We start from the raw sequence: 25461 nt of genomic DNA on the forward strand, positions 1-25461 counted from the left end.
AGCATAACAGTATTCATTGTTTTTGCACAACACCCAGTGCTCCATGCAATACGTGCCCTCCTATTACCCACCACCTGTTCCCCCAACCTCCCACCCCTGACCCTTCAAAACCCTCAGGTTGTTTTTCAGAGTCCATAGTCTCTTATGGTTTGCCTCCCCTCCCCAATGTCCATAGCCCCCTCCCCCTCTCCCAATCCCACCTCCCCCCCAGCAACCCCCAGTTTGTTTTGTGAGATTAAGAGTCATTTATGGTTTGTCTCCCTCCCAATCCCATCTTGTTTCATTTATTCTTCTCCTATCCCCCTAACCCCCCATGTTGCATCTCCATGTCCTCATATCAGGGAGATCATATGATAGTTGTCTTTCTCCGATTGACTTATTTCACTAAGCATGATACGCTCTAGTTCCATCCACGTCGTCGCAAATGGCATGATTTCATTTCTTTTGATGGCTGCATAGTATTCCATTGTGTATATATACCACATCTTCTTTATCCATTCATCCGTTGATGGACATCTAGGTTCTTTCCATAGTTTGGCTATTGTAGACATTGCTGCTATAAACATTCGGGTACACGTGCCCCTTCGGATCACTACGTCTGTATCTTTAGGGTAAATACCCAGTAGTGCAATTGCTGGGTCATAGGGTAGTTCTATTTTCAACATTTTGAGGAACCTCCATGCTGTTTTCCAGAGTGGTTGCACCAGCTTGCATTCCCACCAACAGTGGAGGAGGGTTCCCCTTTCTCCGCATCCTCGCCAGCATCTGTCATTTCCTGACTTGTTAATTTTAGCCATTCTGACTGGTGTGAGGTGATATCTCATTGTGGTTTTGATTTGTATTTCCCTGATGCCGAGTGACGTGGAGCACTTTTTCATGTGTCTGTTGGCCATCTGGATGTCTTCTTTGCAGAAATGTCTGTTCATGCCCTCTACCCATTTCTTGATTGGATTGTTTGTTCTTTGGGTGTTGAGTTTGCTAAGTTCCTTATAGATTTTCGATACTAGCCCTTTATCTGATATGTCGTCTGCAAATATCTTCTCCCATTCTGTCAGAAGCTCCCAAAAGCGAACCCGAGCCGATTACTTAGTCCGCCGCCGGTAAGGGCGGTGCAATCCCGCCTCGGGCAAAACACTTGAGAGTCACTACAACAGGCCCCTCCCCCAGAAGATCAACAAAATATCCAGCCAGGACGAAGTTTATCTATCAAGGAAAGTAGGTTCAACTCCTAAGATAGCAGCGCAATTCCAGAGGAGGAGAAAGCAAAGCACGGAACTCATGGCTTTCTCCCCATGATTCTTTAGTCTTGCGGCTACTTCAATTTTTTTTTTCTTTTTTCAATTTTTTTTCTTTTTTCTTCTTCTGCTAAATTTTTTAAAACTTTTACCCTTTTCTTTTTTAACGTTTTTTGACTAGTTTATCTAAATATATATATTTTTTCTTTCTTTTTTATATTTTTTGTTTTATTTTTTAAATTTTTTTCTTTTTTTTTTTTTCTCTGAACCTCTTTTTATCCTCTTTATACCATTCTTATCTAGTCTTGGTATCAGAGTAATGCTGGCCTCAGAAAATGAGGTTGGAAGCATTCCCTGCTCTTTAATTTTTTGGAGGAGTTTGAGAATAACTGGTGTTGATTCTTTTTTTAATCATTACTAGCATTCACCTGTGAAGCAGTCTGGTCTTGGACTTTTGTTCACAGGGAAATTTTTTTTTTTTAAGACTTTATTTATTTGACAGAGAGAAAGATCACAAGTAGGCAGAGAGGCAGGCAGAGAGAGAGGAGGAAGCAGGCTCCCCGCTGAGCAGAGAGCCCGATGCGGGGCTCACAGGGAAATTTTTGATTACTGATTCAGTCTTCTTACCAATAATCAGTCTGTTCGGGTTTTTCATTTTTTCATGACTCAGTTTTGATAGGTTATATGTTTTTAAAAATTTATTCTAGGTTGTCCAACTTACTGGTTTATAATAGCTCATAGTAGTCTCCTATTACCCTTGGTCTTTCTGTAGTTTCAATTGTAACTTCTCTTTCATTTCTGATTTTATTAGGGTCCTCTCTTTATTCTTGGTGATACTAGCTAAAGGTTTGTTAATTTTGTTTATCTTTTCAAAGAACCATCTATCAGTTGCATTGATCTTTTCTATTGTCTTTTGTTATTACTTTTATTCTAACTTTGGTCTGCATTTGATATTTTTTTCTCTAGTTCTTGAGGTGTACAGTTAGGTTGCTTACTTGAGATCTTACTTGTTAATGTAGGCATTAATTGCTATGAACTTCCCTCTTAGAAGTGTTTTTATTGTTTTCCATAAATTTTGTTGTGTTGGACTTCCATTGCCATTTGTCTTGAAGTATTTTTCTTTTGATTTCTTCTTTGACCCATTAGTTGTTCAGGAGCATGTTTTTTAATGTCCACATACTGCTGAATTTCCAGTTTCATTTTTATAATTTCCAGTTGCATTCCATTGTGGCCAGAAAAGATGCTTGATAGGATTTCAGTCTTAAATTTATTAAGATTTGTTTTGTGATCTAAAATATCATCCTTTCTTCATCCTGAAGAAAGTTTGTGTGCTTGAGAAAAATGTGCATACTTTTTTTTTTTTAATAGAACGTGCTGTGAGTATTGTATAAGTGTAATGAACATCTGGCCGAACATGTAGGTTAGGTTTAATGTTTCTTTATTGATTTTCTATAGGTGATCTCTCTATTGGTAAAAGTTGGGTATCAAAATTTCATACTTATTGAATCAAGGTTGATTTCTCCTTTTAGATCTATTAATTTTTGCTTTATATTTTTAGGTACTTCTATGTTGGGTGCATAAATATTTTGAAATGTTCTATCTTTTCATTGGATCACTGTGTAATGCCCTTTGTCCCTTATCTCTGATAAAATAGACCTTCAAACAAAGACCGTAATAAGTATGACTACCTCATCCTTTTGTTGGTACCCATCTATCCAATTTAAGTCTGTGTGTCTCAAGTGAGTCTCTTTTAGGCATATACAGATAGGTCTTATTTTTTTATTTCATTTAACCACTCTTTTTTCTGATTTTAGAATTTAGCTCATTTACCATTAAAGTAATTACTGATAAGTATGGACTTTTGCCATTTTTCTTTTACTTGCTTTCTGGCTGGTTTTTAATTCCTTTCTTCTCTTGTTCTCTTCCTTTGAAATTTGGTGACTTCATTGAGTGGTACATTTATACCTTTTTTTAATTTTGTGGTTACCATGAGACTTCCAACAGTCTATTTTATGTTTGTACTGAAGTTATTATAAGCTTATCTAAAGCTCTACATTTTTACTCTCCCACCTGTTCTGTGTTTTTGAGGTCACATTTTGCATCTTGTGTGTTCCTTAACTAAGTATTGTACTTATTTTTACTTTATCTTTTACCCTTCATACTAGCTTTATAAGTGACTAATGCACTGCCTTTTCTTTATATTTACCTTTACTAGTGAGATTTATACTTTTATATTTTTTCTTGCTCCTGATTAGTGCCCTTCCTTTTCAAGTTAAGGAAGTCTCTTTAACATTTTTTTTTTTTTAAGAGCCAGCTTGGTGATGATGAACTCGGTGAGTTTTTGCTTATCTGGAAAATTTTATCACTCCTTTGATTCTGAATGTTTGCTGGGTAGAGTATTCTTGGTTGGCAGGGTTTTTTGTTGTTGTTTTTTCCCCTTTTGGCGTTTCGATTATGTTAAGCCACTCCCTCTGGCTTGCAGTTTCTGCTGAAAATTTGATTGATAGTTTTATGGGGGTTCCCTGTACATAAGTTATTTTTCTCTTGTTACTATTAAGATTATCTCCTTGCCTTTAATTTTTTTACATTTTAAATAGAATGTGTTTGGGTTGGGTCCTTTTTAGTTCATCTTATTAGGAACTTTCTGGGCTTTCTAGATAAAGGTTTCCTTCCTCAGGTTAGAAAAGTTTTTAGCCACTTTTCTTTGAAGAGGCTTTCTTCTCCCATCTCTCCTCACTTCTCCTTGGGTACCCCTATAATGGAAATGTTAGTCCACTTGATGTTGTTCCATCAGTCTCTTATTTTTTTTCTTGTTGCTGCTCTGATTGGATGTGTCCCACTCCCCTGATTTGGAGTTCATTGATTTGTCTTCTGCTTTCTCTAGTCTGCTGTTCAATCCTGATAGTGTATTTTTCACTTAAAATATTACATTCTTCAGTTCCATGATGTCCCTTTGGTACCTTCTTATATTTTCTAACTCTCTGTTGAAGTTCTCAATGTGTTCCTCTATTCTTGTCTTGAGTTTGGTATCTCTATACCAAATAGTATTTTTATACTATTATTTTGAACTTTTTATTATGTAACTTACTTCCATTTCATTAAAGTTTTTTTTTTTTCTAAAGCTTTTATCATATTCCTTTGTTTGGAATATACTCCTCCATTTCTTCATTTTGCATGACTCCCTGTGTTGGTGTCTGTATATTAGCTGAAACAACCACCTCTCATAATCTTGAAGGAGTGGCCTTGTGTAGGAGATGAGCGTTATTGCTCAACACTGCCATAACTCTCAATTGTCTCTCAGAACTTTGTGATTGTCCAAGCAGCCTACTTTATTTTTATTAGCTCCCAGTATTTAAGGGTGTGCTACAACATATCAGTGTCCCAAGGGGATAATATCTAGATTCAGGCTGATTATAAGCCATATCCTCAGGCAGCAGATTTTAGAGTAGGCAAATATATACAGTCTTGTGTGCCACAAGTATAAACCTTGTTGCCCACCATAGCCAAGCAATCTGGAGGTTGCCTGGCCATCACAAAAATGAGGAGTTCAGACAAGTGTATAAGCTCCTTTCTGAGAGATCAACGTCAGCTGAAACGAAGCAGAGGAAGAGTATAAAGATTTTACCCACCAGCCTCCATTCCCTGAGAGCACTTGCACAGGCCCATCCCTCAGGCCAAAACTCCTAGATAAATAGACCTCTTTCACAGAAAGACAGGATGTGTTTCCATTTGCTGTCAGTTCACCCTGGGAGTGGTTGCTTGCCAAGAACTGTCTGATTGTTATAGTTCCATGGGACCCAGGAGCCCCCACCATGCCAGAGCCTGGCAACCAGGAAGTGTCCCCTGGTCAGCTACAGCACAAGGGCTCCTGACATATGTAAAACCTCCCTTCCGGAGGATATTGGGCTTTGTGTTCTCTCCCCATTGTGGGTTGCTGGGCCAGGAGTGGGGTTTATAGTGAGATTGTGTCCCAGTTTCTCCTACCCACTTTAACATGTAGGAGTTGCTAAGCCAGCCTTGAGGTTTTGCTTAAAAAACTATTCCATAAAATGTAAGATGAAAACAGAGAGGGAGGCAAATCACAAGAGACTCTTAACTATAGGAAACCTGGGGGTTGCTGGAGGGGAAGTGGTGGGGATGGGATAAGTATATGATGGGCATTAAGGAGGACACTTGAAATAATGGGCACTGGGTGTTGAATGCAACTGATAAATCACTACATTCTACCTGTGAAACTAAGAATACAGTATATGTTAATTAAATTGAATTTAAATAAGACATTTAAAAAAGAAACTGTACCATATATAGCAACAGACTTGATGTGTCTGTGGAAGGATATTTCTATTCCATCTTGAGCCAGAACCCCTAAAGAAAGAGTCCACTTTTGAACCCACTGCAGTCGGGTGTATCCATAATAGTTTTGACCAAGAATTGTGGTCAGATTTGTTTTGGGACTGATTATATAATTGCTAGTGCAAACCCCTCCAGAATTATCTTTCACTGCACTTCAGTCTTGGTTATGGTAAGAGGAAGACCCATAAGTGACACTTTGATGAGGATATAGCCTGAGTAAGACATAAATCTTTGTTGTTTTAAATTACTGATAGTTGAAGCTTGTTTATTTATTTATCTGTTTATTTTTTTTTTAGCCTACTCTAATACAGAGTTCATCCCATCAGATCATGAGTGGGAACATCTCTTGGGCAAAGACTGTCTTACTCATATATGTATCACCAGGGTTTAGTAGAGACCCTAACATATAGTAGGTATTCAGTATTATTTTAATAACTGAAAAAAATCTTTATCAAAGCAACATCAAAATGAAGTACAATACCTAAAATTTTAGGAAATAGTTTACAAACAGCACTGTAAAATTCTGTACTTCACAGAAATCTACTCAAATGTTTAACTTAGAAATCTGATCAAAAGAAGTTATTATATGGGTCCCTAAAACAGATTCAATGAATTATGATTATAAATTTTGTCTAGACCATCCCTTAAGCAAATACAGCAGTTGGCAATTCAAAGTCCTAGAGAAAAGGTTACTTGAGTGATTTACAGTGCATTTCAAGTCTCCAGAGATTCTCACTTTAATATTGGTGCAATGGTTATAATTCTGCATCCCTATCTTCTTCGAGAGGTCTATGCTTCATCAGATACATAAGACTATTTTCCTTGTTTTTATCTTAGTACAAAAGTTCTTCCCTATGAATGTGTGTAACAGATGGCGCTTGATGAGTGGTATTGTTTCCCCCAGAATTTCTCATATAATACCTTGTGAAAACTACTACCATCAGCTTATTTGACTTTTAACTATAGAAATATCTAACCTTTTATTGGTGGCCCTAGTTCTTTAGCCCTTGTAACTGTACATGGATGATTATAGATGCATGTAGCTTTGAACATTTATAGTATTTCTTCTAAGAACATCAACTATGCAGTCATAACATCTGAAGAACAAATGACATGTAAATATTAGAACTTTCTGAGAAAATATTACAGAAGATACATTTACACTGTAATGGTTATATGGCACCTAGAGTTTTTCTACTTCTTCTGAAACAATATATTTCATTAGAAAGAGTATATACTTTGGAATCAGATTTGTGCTTGACCTTTGTCACTTACTAATTATGTAGCTTCAGGAAAGTTAATTTCCTTAAACCTCTTTTTCTTATCTGTACTAAGGAATAATAAGGATTTAACAGTAGTGTGATAATGATTAGAAATATTTTGTTGAGATGATATAGCATAGTACCTGGCAAAAGTTGTTGCTCATCCAAAGACAGGTACTATCAATAAAATTGCTATCTTATATCTTCTTTCCATTTTTTAATACTATTGCAAATAAAGTTCCCAAGTGTATTAGGATGTAGGAGGTCAGACTTTTGTTCTATTCAGGACTTTGGACAATGTCTACCCACCTTATGAAGGGCAATCTGTTTTACTCAAATTTCACTAATTTAAATGTAAATCACATCTAAAAACACTCTCACAGAAATATCTAGAATAATGTTTGACCAAGTATCTGGGCACTGTAGCCCAGACAATTTGACAGACAAGATTACCTGTCACACCAACTAATTCCTTGTCCTTCACTTTGACTTTCTGAACATACAGTTCTTATACTTTACCACCCTGTGAATAAACAAGGTTATCTGATGACTAAGCACAGCTATAATACTTGTTGAATTGCTCTCTAGTGAAACTTGAGATTCCTAAGATGACCGTTCCTCTTATAAAACCTATTAAGAGGTAGTTGACATCTGCATTTTGAACAGAGATTAGTCTATTTTCATGTTTGGTTTATAGAGCTCCTATTTTGTACTAGATAACAAGAGAAAAGGGAAATGCTGGAAAATCCAGTATTCCTATTCCAAAGCAAAAGATAAGTGAAATCATTAGCAAGACTCAACAGGAGTGACATATATATAATTATGCATAAGCATAGATGGCACCATCAATACCCTATCCTCATTTTAGCAGAACTCACCCAGCAGCACTCTGGAAGAGCACAACATGCTCTGTAAACATTCGTCATGAGCAGAGTTGGTATACATTTGTGAGGATGAGGCTAAGAGAACCCCAGTAAAGAAGAAATCAAAGGATGGTATTAGGTTTATGAAGCCTGGGGGACCTTGACAACATCCTTGCACAGCAACCTCGAGTGACTATGGTGAGTGGAAAATCACTTGTTCCATCCTAACAGTGTCTTTATCTTTCTGTAATCTCAGTAACTTCAGAAGGCTGAACCCTTACTGAGAGGTTACTGGTACTAGCAAAAATAATTCTACTCTCAATTTTCTTAGTCCACTGATAGGAATACTTTCCTTTCATGCTATGATACTTTTGGTATCAAATAGCAACATGATATAACTTCACTAAATAGGGTTTCCTTACACCACTATATAGGTGAAATGTCAACTTGCCAAAAGTTAACATTAACAGCTTTCATCCTAAACCTGTTCATAAGGCATTCCCTTACACTCCTTTAAGAAATCCTCAAAGTTAAAATGTGGAGGCAAATATTTCATATCTACGTTATATATGCAAGGGTGCTCTCAACAAGTTGATTTCACTTGTGAAATTTAATCTCAAACAGTGGTTGACTCTCTGCCAGACATTTGCCTTCAGTAATCTCACGAATCAATCATATGTTGTAATTGAAGTTGGAGGTTGAGATTTCTTTTTTCTTTTTTTTTTTTTTTTAAGATTTATTTATTTGACAGACAGAGATCACAAGTAGGCAGAGAGGCAGGCAGAGAGAGAGGGGGAAGCAGGCTCCCCGCTGAGCAGGGAGCCCGATGTGGGGCTCGATCCCAGGACCCTGGAATCATGACCCGAGCTGAAGGCAGAGGCTTTAACCCACTGAGCCACCCCGGCGCCCCGAGGTTGAGATTTCTAATCATGATACCTGTTTAAATTTTTCTGACTGTCAGCCAAAGTGTCTGTGGAGAATGTTCAATTTTATTTCTTTGAAGATAAAATAAAAGCATCTGGGTATATGAATCCTAGAAACAGTCTGACCACATCAACTCTCCCCACAATTATTCCAACAACCCTTTCAAGAAGAGGTTATTTTAAAGTTGCAAAGTAGAGATTATATTCAATTATTTTCAAACATCCTTTGAAAATGAATTTACACTGTCTGGTATTACCAAGTTTGTCTCTCATTCTTGTTCTCTTCCCAGTCCTGTTAAAAGAAAACTAGGAGATTCAAAGTGAAGGCAAATATGTTTGCCGCCAGAAGAGAATAAGCAATAAAAGATAGAGTAGTCAACAGGAAGGAGAACCTCAACAGAATAGCCCTTTATTGACTTTGGGCTAATCCCACCATAAATCATGGAAAGCCAACACGGCTGCTTAATATAGGAGAAAGACCCAATAATACTGGATCACAAAAGCTGAGGGTACATTCAACAGCTAAGTAACTCTGATCTTTAACTAGTTCAGTATTAAACATCATTAGAAATGGAATTCCCTGTTTTAGTATAAACAATACAAATTCTTCTTTGGGGGTGCCTGGGTGGCTCAGTGGGTTAAAGCCTCTGCCTTCGGCTCAGGTCATGATCCCAGGGTTCTGGGATCGAGCCCCACATCGGGCTCTCTGCTCTGCGGACAGCCTGCTTCCTCCTCTCTCTGTCTGCCTGCCTCTCTGCCTACTTGTGATCTCTGTCTGTCAAATAAATAAATAAAATCTTTAAAAAAAATTCTTCTTTGTTTTAATTTGGGAATTTGAGTTTTATACCTTTTCAAATGAGTGACTAATTTTTAATATACATTAATGATTTTTGGAAATGTTTACGTTTAAAGCATTAATAAATTTGAACAATGTTATAAGTTTCCAGTATTCTTATTTGATGGCCACCATTGTAAAGTATTTTTCATTTAATTAGTTATTACTGTGGCCCCCTACAAAAAAATCCTTCTTTCCCTCTCCTCTCCTATTTTGTAACTGGTAGAAGACTTTAAAATGACTTAAAAGTCTAATCCAAAAAGCTTTGTTTTCTTATGATAGTACACCATCAGATACAATTCAGTTCTGTCTTTAGTTACTATATATTAAAGAGACAAATTGAGTAAATTGCCTTTGAACGGCATCAAAATCTGTTACTTTGAGTTTCAGGAGGGCTGTGGACCGTGCAGTATTAAACTGTCAATGTACTCTTATGACACCAGTACAAATCTCTGTTCTACCACTTCTGTACATGACAGTGATTTACTGACTTTGTCTCCACTTGACTATGAGCTCTTAGACATCAAAGGGCCATGATTTTTTAAAATTTTCCTACCTGAAGCCTACCGCAATATCAAGCACATGGCTACATATCACACATGCAATTTATCTTTACAGAGTAAATGAACACATGAATAGACAAGCTCCCCTAGAATGGAGCTTGTTAATTCTACTATATTCTTGTTTTATTTTAAAGATTTATTTTAGAGTGAGAGAGAACAAAAGCAAGGGGGGCAGAGGGAGAGAGAATCTGAAGCAGACTCCCCATTGAGCATAGAGCCCCACACAAGGCTTGATTTCAGGACCCTAAGACCACCACCTGAGCCAAAACCAAGAGTCAGAAGCTTAAATGAATGAGCTGCTCAGGCATGCTATTCTTATTTTTTAAATGGCTCTTATTTTACTTTAAAGAGATGCACATTGTACAGTATTTTCAATGTGTTACCAATGACACCATCCAACAAGGAGGCAAGTTTTAAGATTATGAATGTAAATCATATTCAACTGATTGTGAACTTCTAATATTTCTTACAAATGTCATGCTCAGAAAGAAGTTAAAGTCCACTTTATCTGGTAAGTTCTATGTACTTGTTATATCAATCAATAGCCCTAGGTCCTTGGAACTCTCTCTTTCTGCGTTTGCTCAAACTCTGCGTTCTGTTAGTTTTCCAGTCGCTCTGCCTATACCTCTTGTTCCTCAGCCCGCACCTTCTTCTACATTACCTGCTAAAATGTATTTGATTCTCTTCTCTTTCAACACATTCCTTCTAAGACAGCCTTCTCAATCATTTCCCCATCATCTAGGGGATAATGATTCCCAAACTCCAGTCTTCATCTCTAGGACTGTATATTAAACGGTCCACTAGATATATTTATCTCATTGTGTCCTTATCTATTAATATCACCATAAAGTCTAGGCCAAAAGTAGAAGTCTTTGTGAAACTTTCCCTCTTACAGAATTCTTATATTCAATTAATTACCAAACACTATTGATTCTACTTTCAAGGTGTCACTTTCCTATCTTAGTTCAGGCCTGTTTTCTCACATTCCTCTCAATTCCTTGCAGTTGACACATGGCAGACAAACAGATTTTCTGAAGTGTGAATCAGACCCTTCTCTCTCAAGGTTGTTCCGTGGTTTATAATTTTTTAGAGAATAACATCCAAATCTTTTAGCATGGCATTTAGAAGACAATTAAACTCAGTCGGCCATGACTCCCCTCATATACATGTTTACCCCATGAACTGATTTCTGTTCCATGAGCCAAGGCAGACTCTTCGATACCTCCATGCCTTTGTACAAGCTGTTGTTTTGATATGGTAAAGGGACCTAGCCAACTCTGAATTTCTGCACATCCTTTAAGTCATAAATTGAGGACTTCCACAAATGAGGAATGTACGATTTCCCAAGGCAGCCCATTTAACATCCCCTACAGCTGACACCACAGGGGTTATTCCTTGCCCTTAATTGTATTCCTTATGGCCACAAAGAACAAATCTAATTTTTTCTTTCATATGATAGATCTTCAAATAATTTAAAACGTGTTACTCCTAGTGCTTCTATTCTTTGAGGTAAATGTCCACAAAGTTCTTTAGATTGGCCTCTTATTTTTAACTAGCCCACAAAAGTTGGCATCAAGAACTTTACTGAGTACCCCAGATGAGGTCTAACTATGAAAGAGTGAAGCTTGACTCTGCCTTTTGTACTGCACACACCTCAAAACCAACTCTTCATTATTCAGTGGTGGATTACACAGCAAGGAGGTGGGATTCACTCTCATCATAGAGAGAGCTGGGAATTAGGCCCCAGCTTTGTTATCCTATACAATCTCAGCACCATTCATAAAACATTTGGAATTCTGAGTCTGTGGGAAAATACCTTTTATTTCTCAGCTATACTTTCATCCTGTTGTCCATAGTAAAAAAATGAAATTGGATCTGAAATCAGCATGAGTTTTAGATTCCATAGAAAATGTATGAAGGGTAGAGGAGAGAAAGAGCCATGAGGGAATGTGTACAGGGAAGGTTACTGATAGTTCTTCATAGGGCTGTCACCCACCATAGGAAGAGGAGAAGGCATAGAACCACCAGCAGCTAAGGTTCCTTGAACTTTTCATTATCCTTTCCAAGTCCCCTGAGGTATTGTTCTTTTATTAAGGCACTGCAGATGACCAAAAACAAATGACATTGGTTTTGCTCCCAAGAATAGTTACCTCTGAACAAATATCAAGCTCTGCGGGGTTAAAAAAAATCGCTGACATAATTTTAATCCTCAGCCCTCAGATAAAACAAGAGATGTTGCCTCCCCACTTAATTCCCAGGACATAAGCAAGAGCCTAAAGATGTACCTCATAGTTGCTAATGAAGTTCTGCCATCCCCAAACTAGATTCTGTTACAATGTGCGAACTTTCACAATTAATTAGATTATAATCACAATATTCATAATGACGCCTAGAAATAAACACCTGGCTCAAAAACTACAGAAGCACTTAAATCTTAAAGGAACTTCAAAGTACTTGTATGTTGCCCATTTTTCATTTTGATTGTAAAACAATAGGCCAGGTTTTGGAAATATAGCCTTGTTAATATATTTTTTTAAGTCTTCACTTTAATTTCCAATAACTCTCTAAAGAAATACCAAGGGAGACACTCCTGGCCTGATTAAATTATTAAGTAAGCAGCTCTTACATTTGAAACACAGGTTTAAATGTTACTTTTACTAGTGCTACTGCATGGAAACCTAATTTGTTCTACCTACCAATCTATGGACTCATTATCTAGTTGAGAAAAAAAGAACCCTTCCATATATTAATTCATTTCTGTCCACATCTCTTTAAAAAAGTCTTGATGTTATCATAGTAATTATATAGTGCCTTAAATACTTTTCCAAGTTTCCCTACCATTTGAGATTTTAAATCTTTTCTAATATCAGTGTCACTCACTCAAATCTACCTTTGTTACTATAGTAAAAACTTTTTACCGACTCTTAATAAATATGAAGTTCAAGACATTTTACTGTATTTAATTTTCCATTAAAGGACCTAGACTTGGGGTGCCTGGGTGGCTCAGTGGGTTAGGCCTCTGCCTTGGGCTCAGGTCATGATCTCAGGGTCCTGGGATCAAGCCCCGCATTGGGCTCTCTGCTCACCAGGGCCTCTCTCTCTGCCTCTCTGGCTACTTGTGATCTCTGTCTGTCAAATAAATAAATAAAATCTCTAAATAATAAAGGACCTAGACTTAGTGGATATGAATGCAATACATAAGACATACTTTTCCCACAGTTGTCTCCATTTCACCTACTGGAAACTTCATCCTTCTATGTACTCAGGACAAAAATTTAAGTCAGTTGTGATATGCCTCCTCTGACCCTTCCAATTCTAAATTCAACTAGTTGCCCTTCCTCGCTCCACTCCAGCCACTCCAGCATCATTGTTGTCCCATGAAGGTAATATTCCCACAGCAGCTCCTGGGTAGGTCCTTTGTATCTATTCTTCCCTTTATCTGGAAAGCCTGTCCTCTAGGTGGCCATGTATCTCATCCCCTGATCTTCTGCAAAACCTCAGGCAAATATGCAAGCTCCCTTGCTCAGCACTCTCCATTTCCCTCAGACTTTCCTTTCTTCCATAGCACCTATCACCATCTACCATACTATCTACTTCACCCACTTATTCTTGTCTCCCTCTGTGTGACAGGTAGAATTCTAGAGACATCTGTCCCATTACTGAAATAAACACTAATCTCAATACTGTTGTGAAGGGACTTTGCAGTGTCATTAAAGTTGCTCATTGGCTGACCTTAACATAAGATCACCTGGCCCTCAGAAGCAGAAGAGTAAGGCAGAAGAGAGATGGTACAAGGGCAGAGAGATCCAAGGCATGGGAAAAACTCCACATGTCCCTGCTGGCTTGAAAAGGAATGAGTGTGAACAGGAGAGCAGACATTCTGATGGAGGTGAGAGAGGCTCCTGGATGATAGCTACTAGAGAAATAGAAATCTCATTCCTGCTCTTACAAGGGATGGAATTCTGTCAACACCCTGAATGAGTTTAGAAGCATATTCTCCCCGTATGACCTTCAGCAAGAAACACAGCCCTGCTGTGAAAAGATGAAACATCCCATATTTTCAACCTTGTAAAACCCAGAGCTGAGAGACATGGAGCCGGGCTGGGGCCCAGTCTTACCTATAGAGAATAAATGAATGTTATGGTAAATCGCAGAATTTGCAAAGGCAGCAAGCAAAAACTAACATATGCTATGAGGATATATAATCGATGAGGGCACAGATCCCCATCTTGGAGTTTTCTTCATGCTGTGTTGTAGAACCTAGAATAGCACCTCACAACACAACAGACAATAAATACTTGTTGAATGAATAAATGTACACAGTATACTCATTCTTTCCAATGAAATCTATATTTTACAAAATGATAGAATTTTTTTTACCCCAAAACATAGAAAAAATAATTAAAAATGTAAGAGGTAAATTGATTTGAAAACAGTGTAGATTATATCTCTGCAAGTTAGTGGCGGCTGGCTACCACTGCCTAAAGTACTGGTTTTCAAAATGAACGTTATAACACAGAAGCAGACCATAAAATCAGTTTATGGGGTTGAGATAGGTAAGAAGGAAGGAAATTAAAAAATATATATAATTTTAATTTTAGTGAGGGATGTATATGCATCTGTGTATGCACATTGGATCACACTATAAGATGTATTTCTTACTCTAAGTACTGTCAAAATAATTGGAAAACAAGGGTCAAAAAGGTCACTGTACTCTGTGCTGTGGACCAGGAGGCAATTTAGGGCCTGACCAGAGGTGAGATGAAGACAAATGAATGGTGAATGTGTCTGTTAAGAAAGGGCTGATCAGGAAAGAACTATACTATCCTGAGTCTGTGATTAAATTTACAAGGCAAGAGAGAGCACTATGGTTGAAGAATTCACACAAATTGCACCATCTTAAGGTGAGGAAATGAACTTTTTCCTCTTGGTCTGTGTTTTTTGTTTTGTTTGTTTTATTTGGGGGCTTTTTTTTTTTTGCCTTGGGGTTGGAATAGTGCCCCTGGACAGTGTTCAGATCCACCCCCTGCCCCATCACAGAACAGTCACTGAGTTTTAGTATAAAATCCAGCAGCATCTGGAAGATGATGACTTGAGGCTTTAATCAGCAAAGCATCCTAAAATGCTATTTCTTTTCTCCCTTACAGGGAAAGGATTAAAAATCCAAATACTTAATCTATCTTCTAAGATTAGCCAGTTATTAGTGTCATATAAATTTAGCTGGAAAGGAAGTTAGAAATGTCCTTGGCACGTGGAACCAAAAAATAAATCCTGGTTAAAGGAACTCAGAATTGAATCTAACTCGATCTCCTCATTTATTTTGCAGATGAGGAGGCTGAGCTAAAGGTTTATACTATCCCCATTATTATAACAATGTTACTCTTAAACTTATCCATGATTCCTGTGTTGTCAGTGGACTGCATATGGATAACGAGAGTAATGCAACTGTACAGTATTCATTCCCCCACTCTAGGGCATATGCCTGGTTGGCAGGGACCATGCCATACATCTTTGTACTCTCGTTAGTGCCTACTGTGGTTTTGGAAATTAAATAAGATAATACCTGCAATACACTTAGAGTGCCACATACATTCTAAGAGCTAAGTAAATGCCTTCACATACGCTTTTGTCGCTTTGATTATAATAAGAGCATTGTTATTACTGGATGTTTACGCATAGGAAATTCTTAATACCTGTTGATTTTCTTTGCATTATTCACCAAAATGAAATCATATTTTATGCACTTAAAATCCACTTAGACTTGAAGAGACTTTAGAAAAATAAAGTTCTAATCTGCTTGAGGCACTTTAAGTAAATTAGTAAAGATGAAAGACTTCCAATTAGTTAAAAATTACCCAGAAAATGTCTTAAGTATATGAAAAGTAAATAGACCTAATCACATCTCTCTGTGATTCATAGAGATGAAATTTCTAATGAAACTACAGACTCTTGCATACTCTGAAGGTCATCTTTCTTTAGGGAAGAACCAGACTTAAGAGCTGCATGACCATTGGTGCTTAGAACCCATGGCCACAGGCTGTAAATTCTAAAATCAAAATGTGACTTCCTTTAGGAGATGTTTCACAGTGAAAGAATATCAAAACTTTAAAAGAAATGAATCAGAATCTATTTTTGCTAAGGATCCAACAAGGTTTTTTTCTCAAATCTTACAAGCTCTATAGCACCTTTCCCCCCTGCTACTTTCATATTATATAATTAGCGTATAATTATGTGCTCTTTCACACTGGAAAGAGTATTCTTTTATTAATGACTCTTTGAAAAGTTCTTTATTATTTATCTTTGAAAGTGAGTTTGAAATCAAAGGGCTTTCATAACTTTAACTTTGGAGTTCTTAAAAGTAATACAATAGGTGGTTACAGAGGTCACAGGCAGTCCTAAGTTTCCACCTTTAAGGTAAGAAATAAGGTTCAGGAAACAAATGTTGCATCCTCCTTTCCCTCCCGATTAAATGTTTGGGACACTGAAGAACATGAGTGCAAAATACTCATATTTCAGCAAGGGTTCTTTGCCTTTTCTCCCTTGTTGGGACAAACAGAAAATAGGATCAGAATAATAAGCTTCTTGAATCTGGTACAAAGACAGAAAGGGGATATAATTCACATTTATAGTAGGAAGTACAATGTAAATTCCAAATTAGTCTTAAATGAGGAATTCACTCAGCCCATAATCTGTAGTCAATTCTGGAAAGTACCACCATATCTCTGCTGAGGCTAAGCAAGTCTCATTGCTGTTTTTGGCTGACTGCTTTTTTTCTAACATTCGGCTTACTGGAGCACTCCAGATTGAATATGGGCAATTAAAAGGAAGGGTGTACATTATTGCAAATTTTAATCATTTCTCGAGCCATTTTGCTTGCAGTAATAATCCCACAAGACCAACATATCTTGCATAAGAAACTCAAATGGCTTTTGGCTTCGAGCAGCTCTTTGGTTACTTTGTAACCTATTCATGCTTAACTTCTGGACTTTTCCCATTTGTGACTGGAACCTGCCAAATCAGGGCTGCAGTGGCTGCTTGGCTTGCCACAACCATGGCTAACTTATTTAAGGCTGGCAAAGGAACAATAATGCCAATGAATCGAATAATGATCAGAATTCTTCTCGATTATTCTGCTGCTATTTATGTGGGGCAGGAGCTACCTCAGTCCAACACTTCCACAGTGCACAAGGTAATACTGGCCAGAGCTATTTCAAAAATTTGTATCTCCTATACTTTTTGTATTATTTCAGAGGAGAAAGCAGAAGAGTAATAACCTGATGACCTTGGAGACTTTGTTTTTTGAGGCCTCAGGGAAATTGCTTATCATTCTGAAACACTCAAAGCACTCAAAATTGCTTATCATTTTGCCCAGCCATTTGGAATACCATGATGTCCCTTCAGTTGCAAATGTCTATATACCTTCCTTCTTACCAGCAATCTTTTCCTTGTAAAGAAAACAAAAGATAATAATTTACTTTGTACTCAAGAAACTCTGTCTTTGAGGATCATTGGTCCTATATATGATGATTTTTCCTTATTCTAAATGAGAATCACAGACTCCGAGTTGGAAGGAATCTTAAAAGTGATTTAATAAATACCTCTGGTGGGGGCTAGGGGGGTAGGAAGATGGTGGTTGGGTTATGGACACTGGGGAGGGTATGTGCTATGGTGAGTGCTGTGAATTGTGTAAACCTGACAAGTCACAGACCTGGACCCCTGGGGCTAATAATACGTTATATGTTAATAAAAAATTAAAAATTGAAAATACTTCTGGTGGCATGAGCCCTTTCTACATTATCTTCAGGGAGGCCCTCCTTTAAAAGCTCTTCTTCAGGGCAAAAGAGAAATAAAAAGAGGAAGTACAGTCTACTCTGTGTGGCCTAACACTTTATAATGAAAACGAACTGGAGGAACTAGATGATGGTGCTTCCACAAGTTCTCAGCCTCTCATCCATCTTGTTTAATTAAACAAGATGATGAAAACCGCTTAAATGTGAAGCATTGCAGAGACTGAATTTTAAGTTTGGACCCTGAGAATACGGCACAGCAGGGAGGGAAGCAGCACTTCTTTTTTTTTTTTTTTTTTTAAAGATTTTATTTATTTGACAGACAGAGATCACAAGTAGGCAGAGAGGCAGGCAGAGAGAGAGGGGGAAGCAGGCTCCCCACTGAGCAGAGAGCCCGATGCGGGGCTCGATCCCAGAACCCTGGGATCATGACCTGAGCTGAAAGCAGAGGCTTTAACCCACTGAGCCACCCAGGCGCCCCGGAAGCAGCACTTCTTAACAATTTACTGTGGGAATTTAGATCACATGGTCTTGACCTTTTCATTTCAATGATCCAGAAAGTTAAAGATAACTTTAAAGGTCTACCTAATATGAATAGAATGATAGGAAGCTTTCCTCACTATTACTTAAGAATAAGTTAAATTATCTAGTTTAAACTACAGGTTAAGAGATTGGGTTCTGGAATGAGCCTGCTCGCTTTGAACCCTGGCTTCCTTGTTCATTGGCTGTATGACCTTGGAAAGTCACTAAAGGTTTTGAAACTTTGGTTTACTCATCTGTAAAAAGGAGATAATAATATTATCTTCCTCACTGGGCTGTTAAGAGGATTAAATGAGCTCATTCACATGAAGTACTTTGTTCAGTTTATGGCATATGTTTTAAGTATCCAATAAATGTTAGCTTCCTCATGTCCACTAAAGTAATAAAAAACAGAGTTTAGAGTATAATTTTTTGTTTTTTAATTTGCTTCAGAATCTCAGATCTTCAGTGAATTTCCATGAGTGCTCTTTTGGACTAAGAATTTATAATGTTAGGGAAGGAAATATATTCATGCTATAAATAACTTATAAGGAAATTTTATATTGCCAAGGATGTTTTTAATAAATCAATATGGTTTATATCATGTGCTAACTGAATAATACAATTATTCTAATTAACTGATCATGCACTCTGCGGGTTTTGGAAAAGTATGTCAGCATTTAGCCAACAAAGAGAGTCATGAATAATAGGATAAAATATAAAGTTATTATTTTTGCTATTAGAAACTTAGTTGCTTTTGTGTATGTCTGAATAGCCAATGTGATCAACATATTATTCAACAGACTGAATTATATATCTGATAGGATTCAAAAATAATTCTCTTGAATATGTCCAGAGAGGTTTAAAAAAAAAAAAAAAAAACAACTGCCATTATGAAACAATGTGGTAAGTTAACCAGTCTCTGGTCTTACGTTACTTTTTATAAAACAAAATCTTATATCATTATTCTGTTCTAGTCCCCAATTGTCCGGTTCTAATCAATAGTCTGCTTTCCCCTCAAAGCAAATAGCAAAACAAGACAGAACTTTCATTTGCTGATTTAAATGCTGCCTGTCCAGAATATCCATGGAGCTAATTTAAATGCTGCCCGTCCAGAATATCCATGGAGCTAATTAGGAAATCAAAGTTTAAAGCTAACCATTTTCACTTCTCTCCATGTCCCAGAAGTCAATCATTGCAAGCTGAAATATATCATTGTCCAAAGAGTTTTCATTTCATATTGACCCTGAGATTTAGAAACTCTTCTTCATAACTCATTACAAAGTTAACAATTAGAAAACCATTCAAAATAATTACTTTCATAAAAATGAAAGACTCTTAGTTGGGAAATTGTATTGAGTCATATATAAAATAAATTCTTTTTTTTCCCCCAGAATATATTCAAATTATTGTCTGTTAGAATAAGGGATTCGGGTCAACTTCTCAGCATTTAACATGCATCTTCAGGGGGTTTCTCATCACTGTCAGTATCTCATGAAGGGGAACACACAACATTAATTCATTAAATAACATGACAGTTGATGGCAATCTATAGAAGATGCTATTCTGAGTAAAATTAAAATGTGCTATGAAAAAAATGAATTAGGAAGAAAATAGGAGCATGTAGTATGGAAAACTATACTTTTCATTGTATAACCATCACTTAACAATGTTATTGCGCATGTCCACACTCTATGAATTTAGAGACATTTTTGCTTTCCAAAGCTAGCTGTCCACTTACCCTAGTTGTTTTCACTTTATTCCCAGAGGAACAGCTCCATCCTTTCCGATCTGGAAGAACTTTACATTCCTCTCCCTCAAGACATGGCTGCATATGGCACCACCATTTCTGTTCCACTATTGAAGCTACAGGAGATTAAAAAAAAAAAAATCAATTCAATGTTTTCTATTTGGGCTAGTTAATTCTATGGGTGCACATTTAAAGAAGAATAAAGGGCACTGATTTTTCCCAACAGTGGTTAAGACTGGGTTTTGCAGCATGCTTCTCTTTATCTCCAAAGGATCTAAATCCTTCTAGATTTTCTGACTAAAAGAATTTTTATTTTAAATTTTCATTTACTGTGGTAAGAACACTGAACATGGGCTCCAGCCCCTTAACAAATAATATTGTTAATTAGAAGCACATTATTGAAGGATATTTTCCTGTGAATGTACAGGCTTCATGAAAACTAATACAGTGGGAAGAAACTTATGTAGACATACACATGCACTGATTTACCTAAATATATAAGAAAATGAACCTACTACCAGTTTAGAATCAATGTTTTAGAATTAATGTAATACTTCCCACAAGTAAGCTAAAATTAGAATATTAGAGTTAATGTAATTTTTTTTAATTGTGGGCAGTAACCATCATCACAAGGAATGAGCCATGCTAATAGGAATACTTAAATTATTTTTTATGGTAATAGTAATTAAGTAGATCCATACAAAGATGTATGTCCTATTGTAATTAGGTGAACCCTCCAATACAAAAATTAATATTTTGATGGATCTCCATAAAAATCAATATTTCATGTTAAGTCAAACTATAAATTCACTCATCTGTTTGGTGCTTATATTTTCATTCTTAGGAACCACCCATGTGTTTACATCATCATACTGTTTAAGCCTCTATTTTCTCTTCCCAATTAATTTACACACACACACACATACACACATACACACACACACCCTTCACTGGTAAATCAGTATTTGATGGTATCAAAGTAAGAAGCACATGGACTTGTTGGAACCTCCCTAGAATGCCTTTCATTATAAAACTGCATAAGGTCTTAGATCTCCTTCCAGAGGATTTTAGATTTCAGAATGCCCCTCCCCCCGATCAATAATCTCTCATCAACCACATGATTTATGGTATGATCCCTCAGGATTGACCACAGTCAACAGCATTATAGTGGATTTCCAGGTCTAACCAGTCCCCAGCTATATGACCACCATGAGGAATGGAAGAAGTCGTACCATCCACACAAGATGGAGCTGCTCGCGTGGTGCCTGCCACCTGCCCGGGGAAGCAGGAGCACTTGACTGTCTGTGATCGCTCTTCTATCTTGTTCTTATTACAGCATCTGTGGAGTGCCACCACTTCGCAAGTGCCCGTTTTAACATGATGAGCTGCACAAACAAAAATAAGAGATACAACAACATTGAGAAAGCTTTGGCTTCTCCCCCCACCCTTTATAATTAGATGTACATTAAATATAGCTCTATAACAGATTCCCCCATGCATGAAACTAGAAATACAATGATGCTGACTCCATAATGCAGATTTGATTTCTTTTCTAAATGTGCAAGGACTATTTCTGTCAGTAAACGCTTGGTGAAGCAGGAACAATTAGTGACCAGATTAAAATGAGCTGTAAGAACAGTCTGAAATATAGAGACAATATGTGTGGCACCATCAAAAACATACTTATTTGCATATGACTTTTTTGTCCAACGTGTTAATCAAAGAAAGGCAAACCCTTTGACAAGGTGCCCTGCAATGGTGCAAAGAGCAGACCTATTCTCAAAGTCGTGGGTTGGGGGAGGGTTAAGGTTATGTTGTTCTTCTAGGGGTAAGCACAGAAGCCAGACAGGGAACCTCTTTTCAGGAAGCAAGGAGGTAAAGGGTGAAACCCATCTCCTCAGTATTCCTCTGCCCGGTTTCCCTGGGAATGAACTAACTGGGAATTCTTGAAATTGCTGCCATTTTCCTAGAAGTCCCAGCCGTTTCAGCCCCAAAAATCTTTTCTTCCCATCTTTCCACCAACAACCATAGCCAGAATGTGGATGGATTTATATCTAGCCTAGGACCCCCATCCAATAAGCTGCAAGGCTTCCCCCACCCAGCCCCTTAACCTGGCAGTAAGGCTCCTGAATGGTTGGGTACTTGGGACTTGTGGACCTCACTTATCGCGTTAGGGCAGGGTTCCAGGTTGCCTTCTATTTTTTTTCTTCTTTTGGGGTGGGGGTAGCATTTCATCTTCAAAGTATTAACCCTACTTTGGAACAATAAAGCAGAAGTTTTATATGCTAAAAATAAGTTTAAAATCAAGTTATCTGTTGAAACACAATCCTTTCAGAAATTTTTAAAAATGTGATATAAAAACCAGATCTGAAATTATTTAATGATACAAACATATTGAGGCCCATTTTGTAGAGATCAATACATCATATACTTATATTAATCTTCCCCTTGGGGATGAGTATTACTGTGCAAACAGGTTAGACATCTTGCTTAGATCTTGTAAGAGAGAAAAAATCACACACATTGTCCATTCCTCCATGCAAGACCGAGAAACTTGGGTGTGACATATGACTTTGACATGGGATCCTTGAAAGAACTGTCAAGAAAGAGATACCATTTCCAATGCCGCAAAGATTTTCCTGCCACTGTAGATACAAATGGGGATTTCTCTGTGTTTGATTCAAACACAAGTCTATCTCTGTGAAAGTTTAAAAACTTGAGAGTCAGACTCTTGTGCTCTAGAAAATATTTTCATAGCTAAGGATGATTCAGTTTGGTTTAATTTATTGAGTGTTTTGCATTATATTGTACAAGTCATTATGCTGACTCTTTGTATTGTACTTAATCACATTTTAATTGAGTCAATACCACACCTCAGTTATGGTTCTGAGTACTGGGGATATAACCATGAAAAGGAGGGACACAGAGCCTGCCTTCAGAGAGGTCATACTCCTGTGTAGAAAATAAATTATAAACCCTTGTGAATGATTAAGACAAAACTAGATTTTTAAGCTTCTGGAAGGAACTGCAGTAAAGAGAGACTAAGCAAACAGGGAAGGAGAGTGTACTCTTATGAGTGCCAGAGAGGATCTCTGTGAGGTAATCTGAATGATGACCTGAGAGATGAGAGGGAAGCATCCATTATGAGAATCTAAGAAAGGAAGAGTATTCCAAAGAGAAGGAGCAGCAAATGACAGGGAACTGAAATGGGGAAATGTGTGGTGTGTTCCTGGGACAGCATCAGTCATCAGTGTGGCAACAGTGTGGTTGAATAATTCTGAGATCTAGGGAACTGTGTTCAGAAATGTGGAGTAGGGACTAGAAGGCTATAATAAAGAAACTGGATTTTACTCATGTCACAAGGGAAATACTCTGGGTAGATACGAAACCTCATTAAATGCTTTAGAAATTTGCTCAGACTGCCTTTAAAGAATGGGTTGAAGAAGAGGAGGGAGAGGAGGAAGACCAGTCATGAAGGCTGCAAGAGCCTAGGGGACAAAGGATGATTGAGGCTATACTAACAACAGCAGAGCTGGGGAGAAGCAGCAGATTAGGAACAGTCCTCTGTAGAGCTGGTTTGACTTGCTATTAGCCTGAACATGAGCTCTGTGGGAAGGAGGAATTGGGGTCACTCCTCAGATTGTCCTGAGCAATTAGAAGTGGGTGGTTCTGCAAACTGATGTTTGCCAAAGGGGAGGTAGATGGGGGCTGGATAAAAAAGGTGAAAAACACATTGATCATGATGACCACTGATTAATGGGTAGAACTGTTGATTCATTATATTGCATACCTGAAACTAATATCACATTGTATGTTATTTATACATGAACTTTCTGTGTGTGTGGTGGTGGTGGTTCTGGCAGATAGAAAAGGCCTGGGAATAGGGAGTTTGGCAAAAGCTGGGTTGGGTTAAAATACCTGTAGTTCTGTGCTGTCAGTGTTAAATTTGAGACTATTAAAAGGCACCCAAGTAGTGATATAAATCGGGCAGCAACATTTATGAAATGGAGCTTAGGGAAGAGGCTTTGGGTGCAGATACACACTGAAGAAATCCAGGCTGATAGGTCATCAAAGACTGAACCAAATAACCTTGAAAGGCTGCCAGAAGAGTAGAAGGGAAACAGTCCCTTCAAACCTCAGTCTGATATGGGGAGCCAGCAACAGAGACCAGCAAGGAGCAGCACATGAGGAAATACAACGAGAACATGGGATGAAAGCATGGAAAACCAAAAAACAAAATCTTTCAAGAAGGGGAGATCCATCAGCTGTGGGGAGTGCTGCTGAAAGGTTCAATAAACAAAGAGAAGTCACTGTCCATTAAAAAAGTAAGACAATGTACTAATTAAGAGCATAGCCTTTAAAACCAGAGTAGGTGGATTCAAATCTGAACTACTCCTAACAGCTGTGTGACCTTGGGCAAGTTATTTAGTATCTCTGAGTAGCATTTTTTTTTTTTCCTTTCTAAAAGGGGGATATTAATAGCACCATCTTTACAGGGTTGGTTTGAGGATGAAATGATTTAATAGGCCTCAAGTACTTAGAGCCCTGCCTGCCTCATAGTAGGCCCTCTGTGTTAGCTATTGTTAGCATTTGATCGCAATAAAAATCATTTCAGTGGTGTGATGAAAATAAAAGCATGATTAAAGTAAGTTTCTTGGAGAATGGGATGTAAAACTGTACAATTATACAAATTTCCTCCAAGAAGCTTTTCTGTTAAGGGAAGAAGGAAGCAAGCAATAGCCAGAATGAAGCATGGTGTCAAGGGAATCTTTTTTAATGAATGCCATAACGGTGTGCTTGCTTGCTGGAATGATCTGGTAGAGAAATGCACAATATAGGAAAGAAAATAGGTAATTACAAAAGAATGTTCTTGAGAAGGAAAAAGGAATTGAGATTCAGGGCACTTGGGGGGTTGACAATAAACTGATGTGGAAATAATCCATTTTAACAAGAGTAAAGGGGGGATGTGTAGCTACAGAGGCAGGTAGGTGTGAATGGATTAGGTGGTGAGGAGATGAGGCAGTTTCTTATCTGATTTCACCTATTTTTTCTATGAAATATGAGAGATGACTGAAAAGAAAAAAGCAGATATCAAACAGTTCTCTCAGAAAGAGGCAAAGTAAATTTCCTGGGAAGGAGTAGTAGGATCACCTGCAGGGAGTTGGCTGGAACACACTAAACAGCAGAGGATGGAAAAAGACGTGGGATTTCAGAGCAGAGTGGAGATGAACATCTCTTTGACGATTATTGGGGATACTTGGAATTCTGATAGTGATTTAGGGAAAGAAAGCTGTAGGTCATGAGGTCAGTCCTACTAATCTTTGGAGAGAATCCAGGCTGAAGACGAGATTACTAAGGCTTCTTGAGATAT

At 37.6% G+C, this 25461-nt stretch overlaps 1 protein-coding gene across 3 annotated transcripts in view; it reads right to left on the bottom strand.

Moving 5' to 3' along the window:
- Positions 1–25461, bottom strand: part of TAFA2 (TAFA chemokine like family member 2) — a 509650-nt gene that overhangs the window by 42093 nt on the left and 442096 nt on the right. For all 3 annotated transcript variants that reach the window (XM_046010603.1, XM_046010601.1, XM_046010604.1), the window contains exons 3-4: positions 21323–21475; positions 20082–20206 (exon numbers count right to left, since the gene is read on the bottom strand). In XM_046010603.1, coding sequence (XP_045866559.1) covers positions 20082–20206; positions 21323–21475 — 278 coding nt within the window. The remainder of the gene's footprint in view (positions 1–20081; positions 20207–21322; positions 21476–25461) is intronic.

Source organism: Meles meles, chromosome 7 (assembly GCF_922984935.1).
Source record: "Meles meles chromosome 7, mMelMel3.1 paternal haplotype, whole genome shotgun sequence".
Taxonomy (NCBI): domain Eukaryota; kingdom Metazoa; phylum Chordata; class Mammalia; order Carnivora; family Mustelidae; genus Meles; species Meles meles.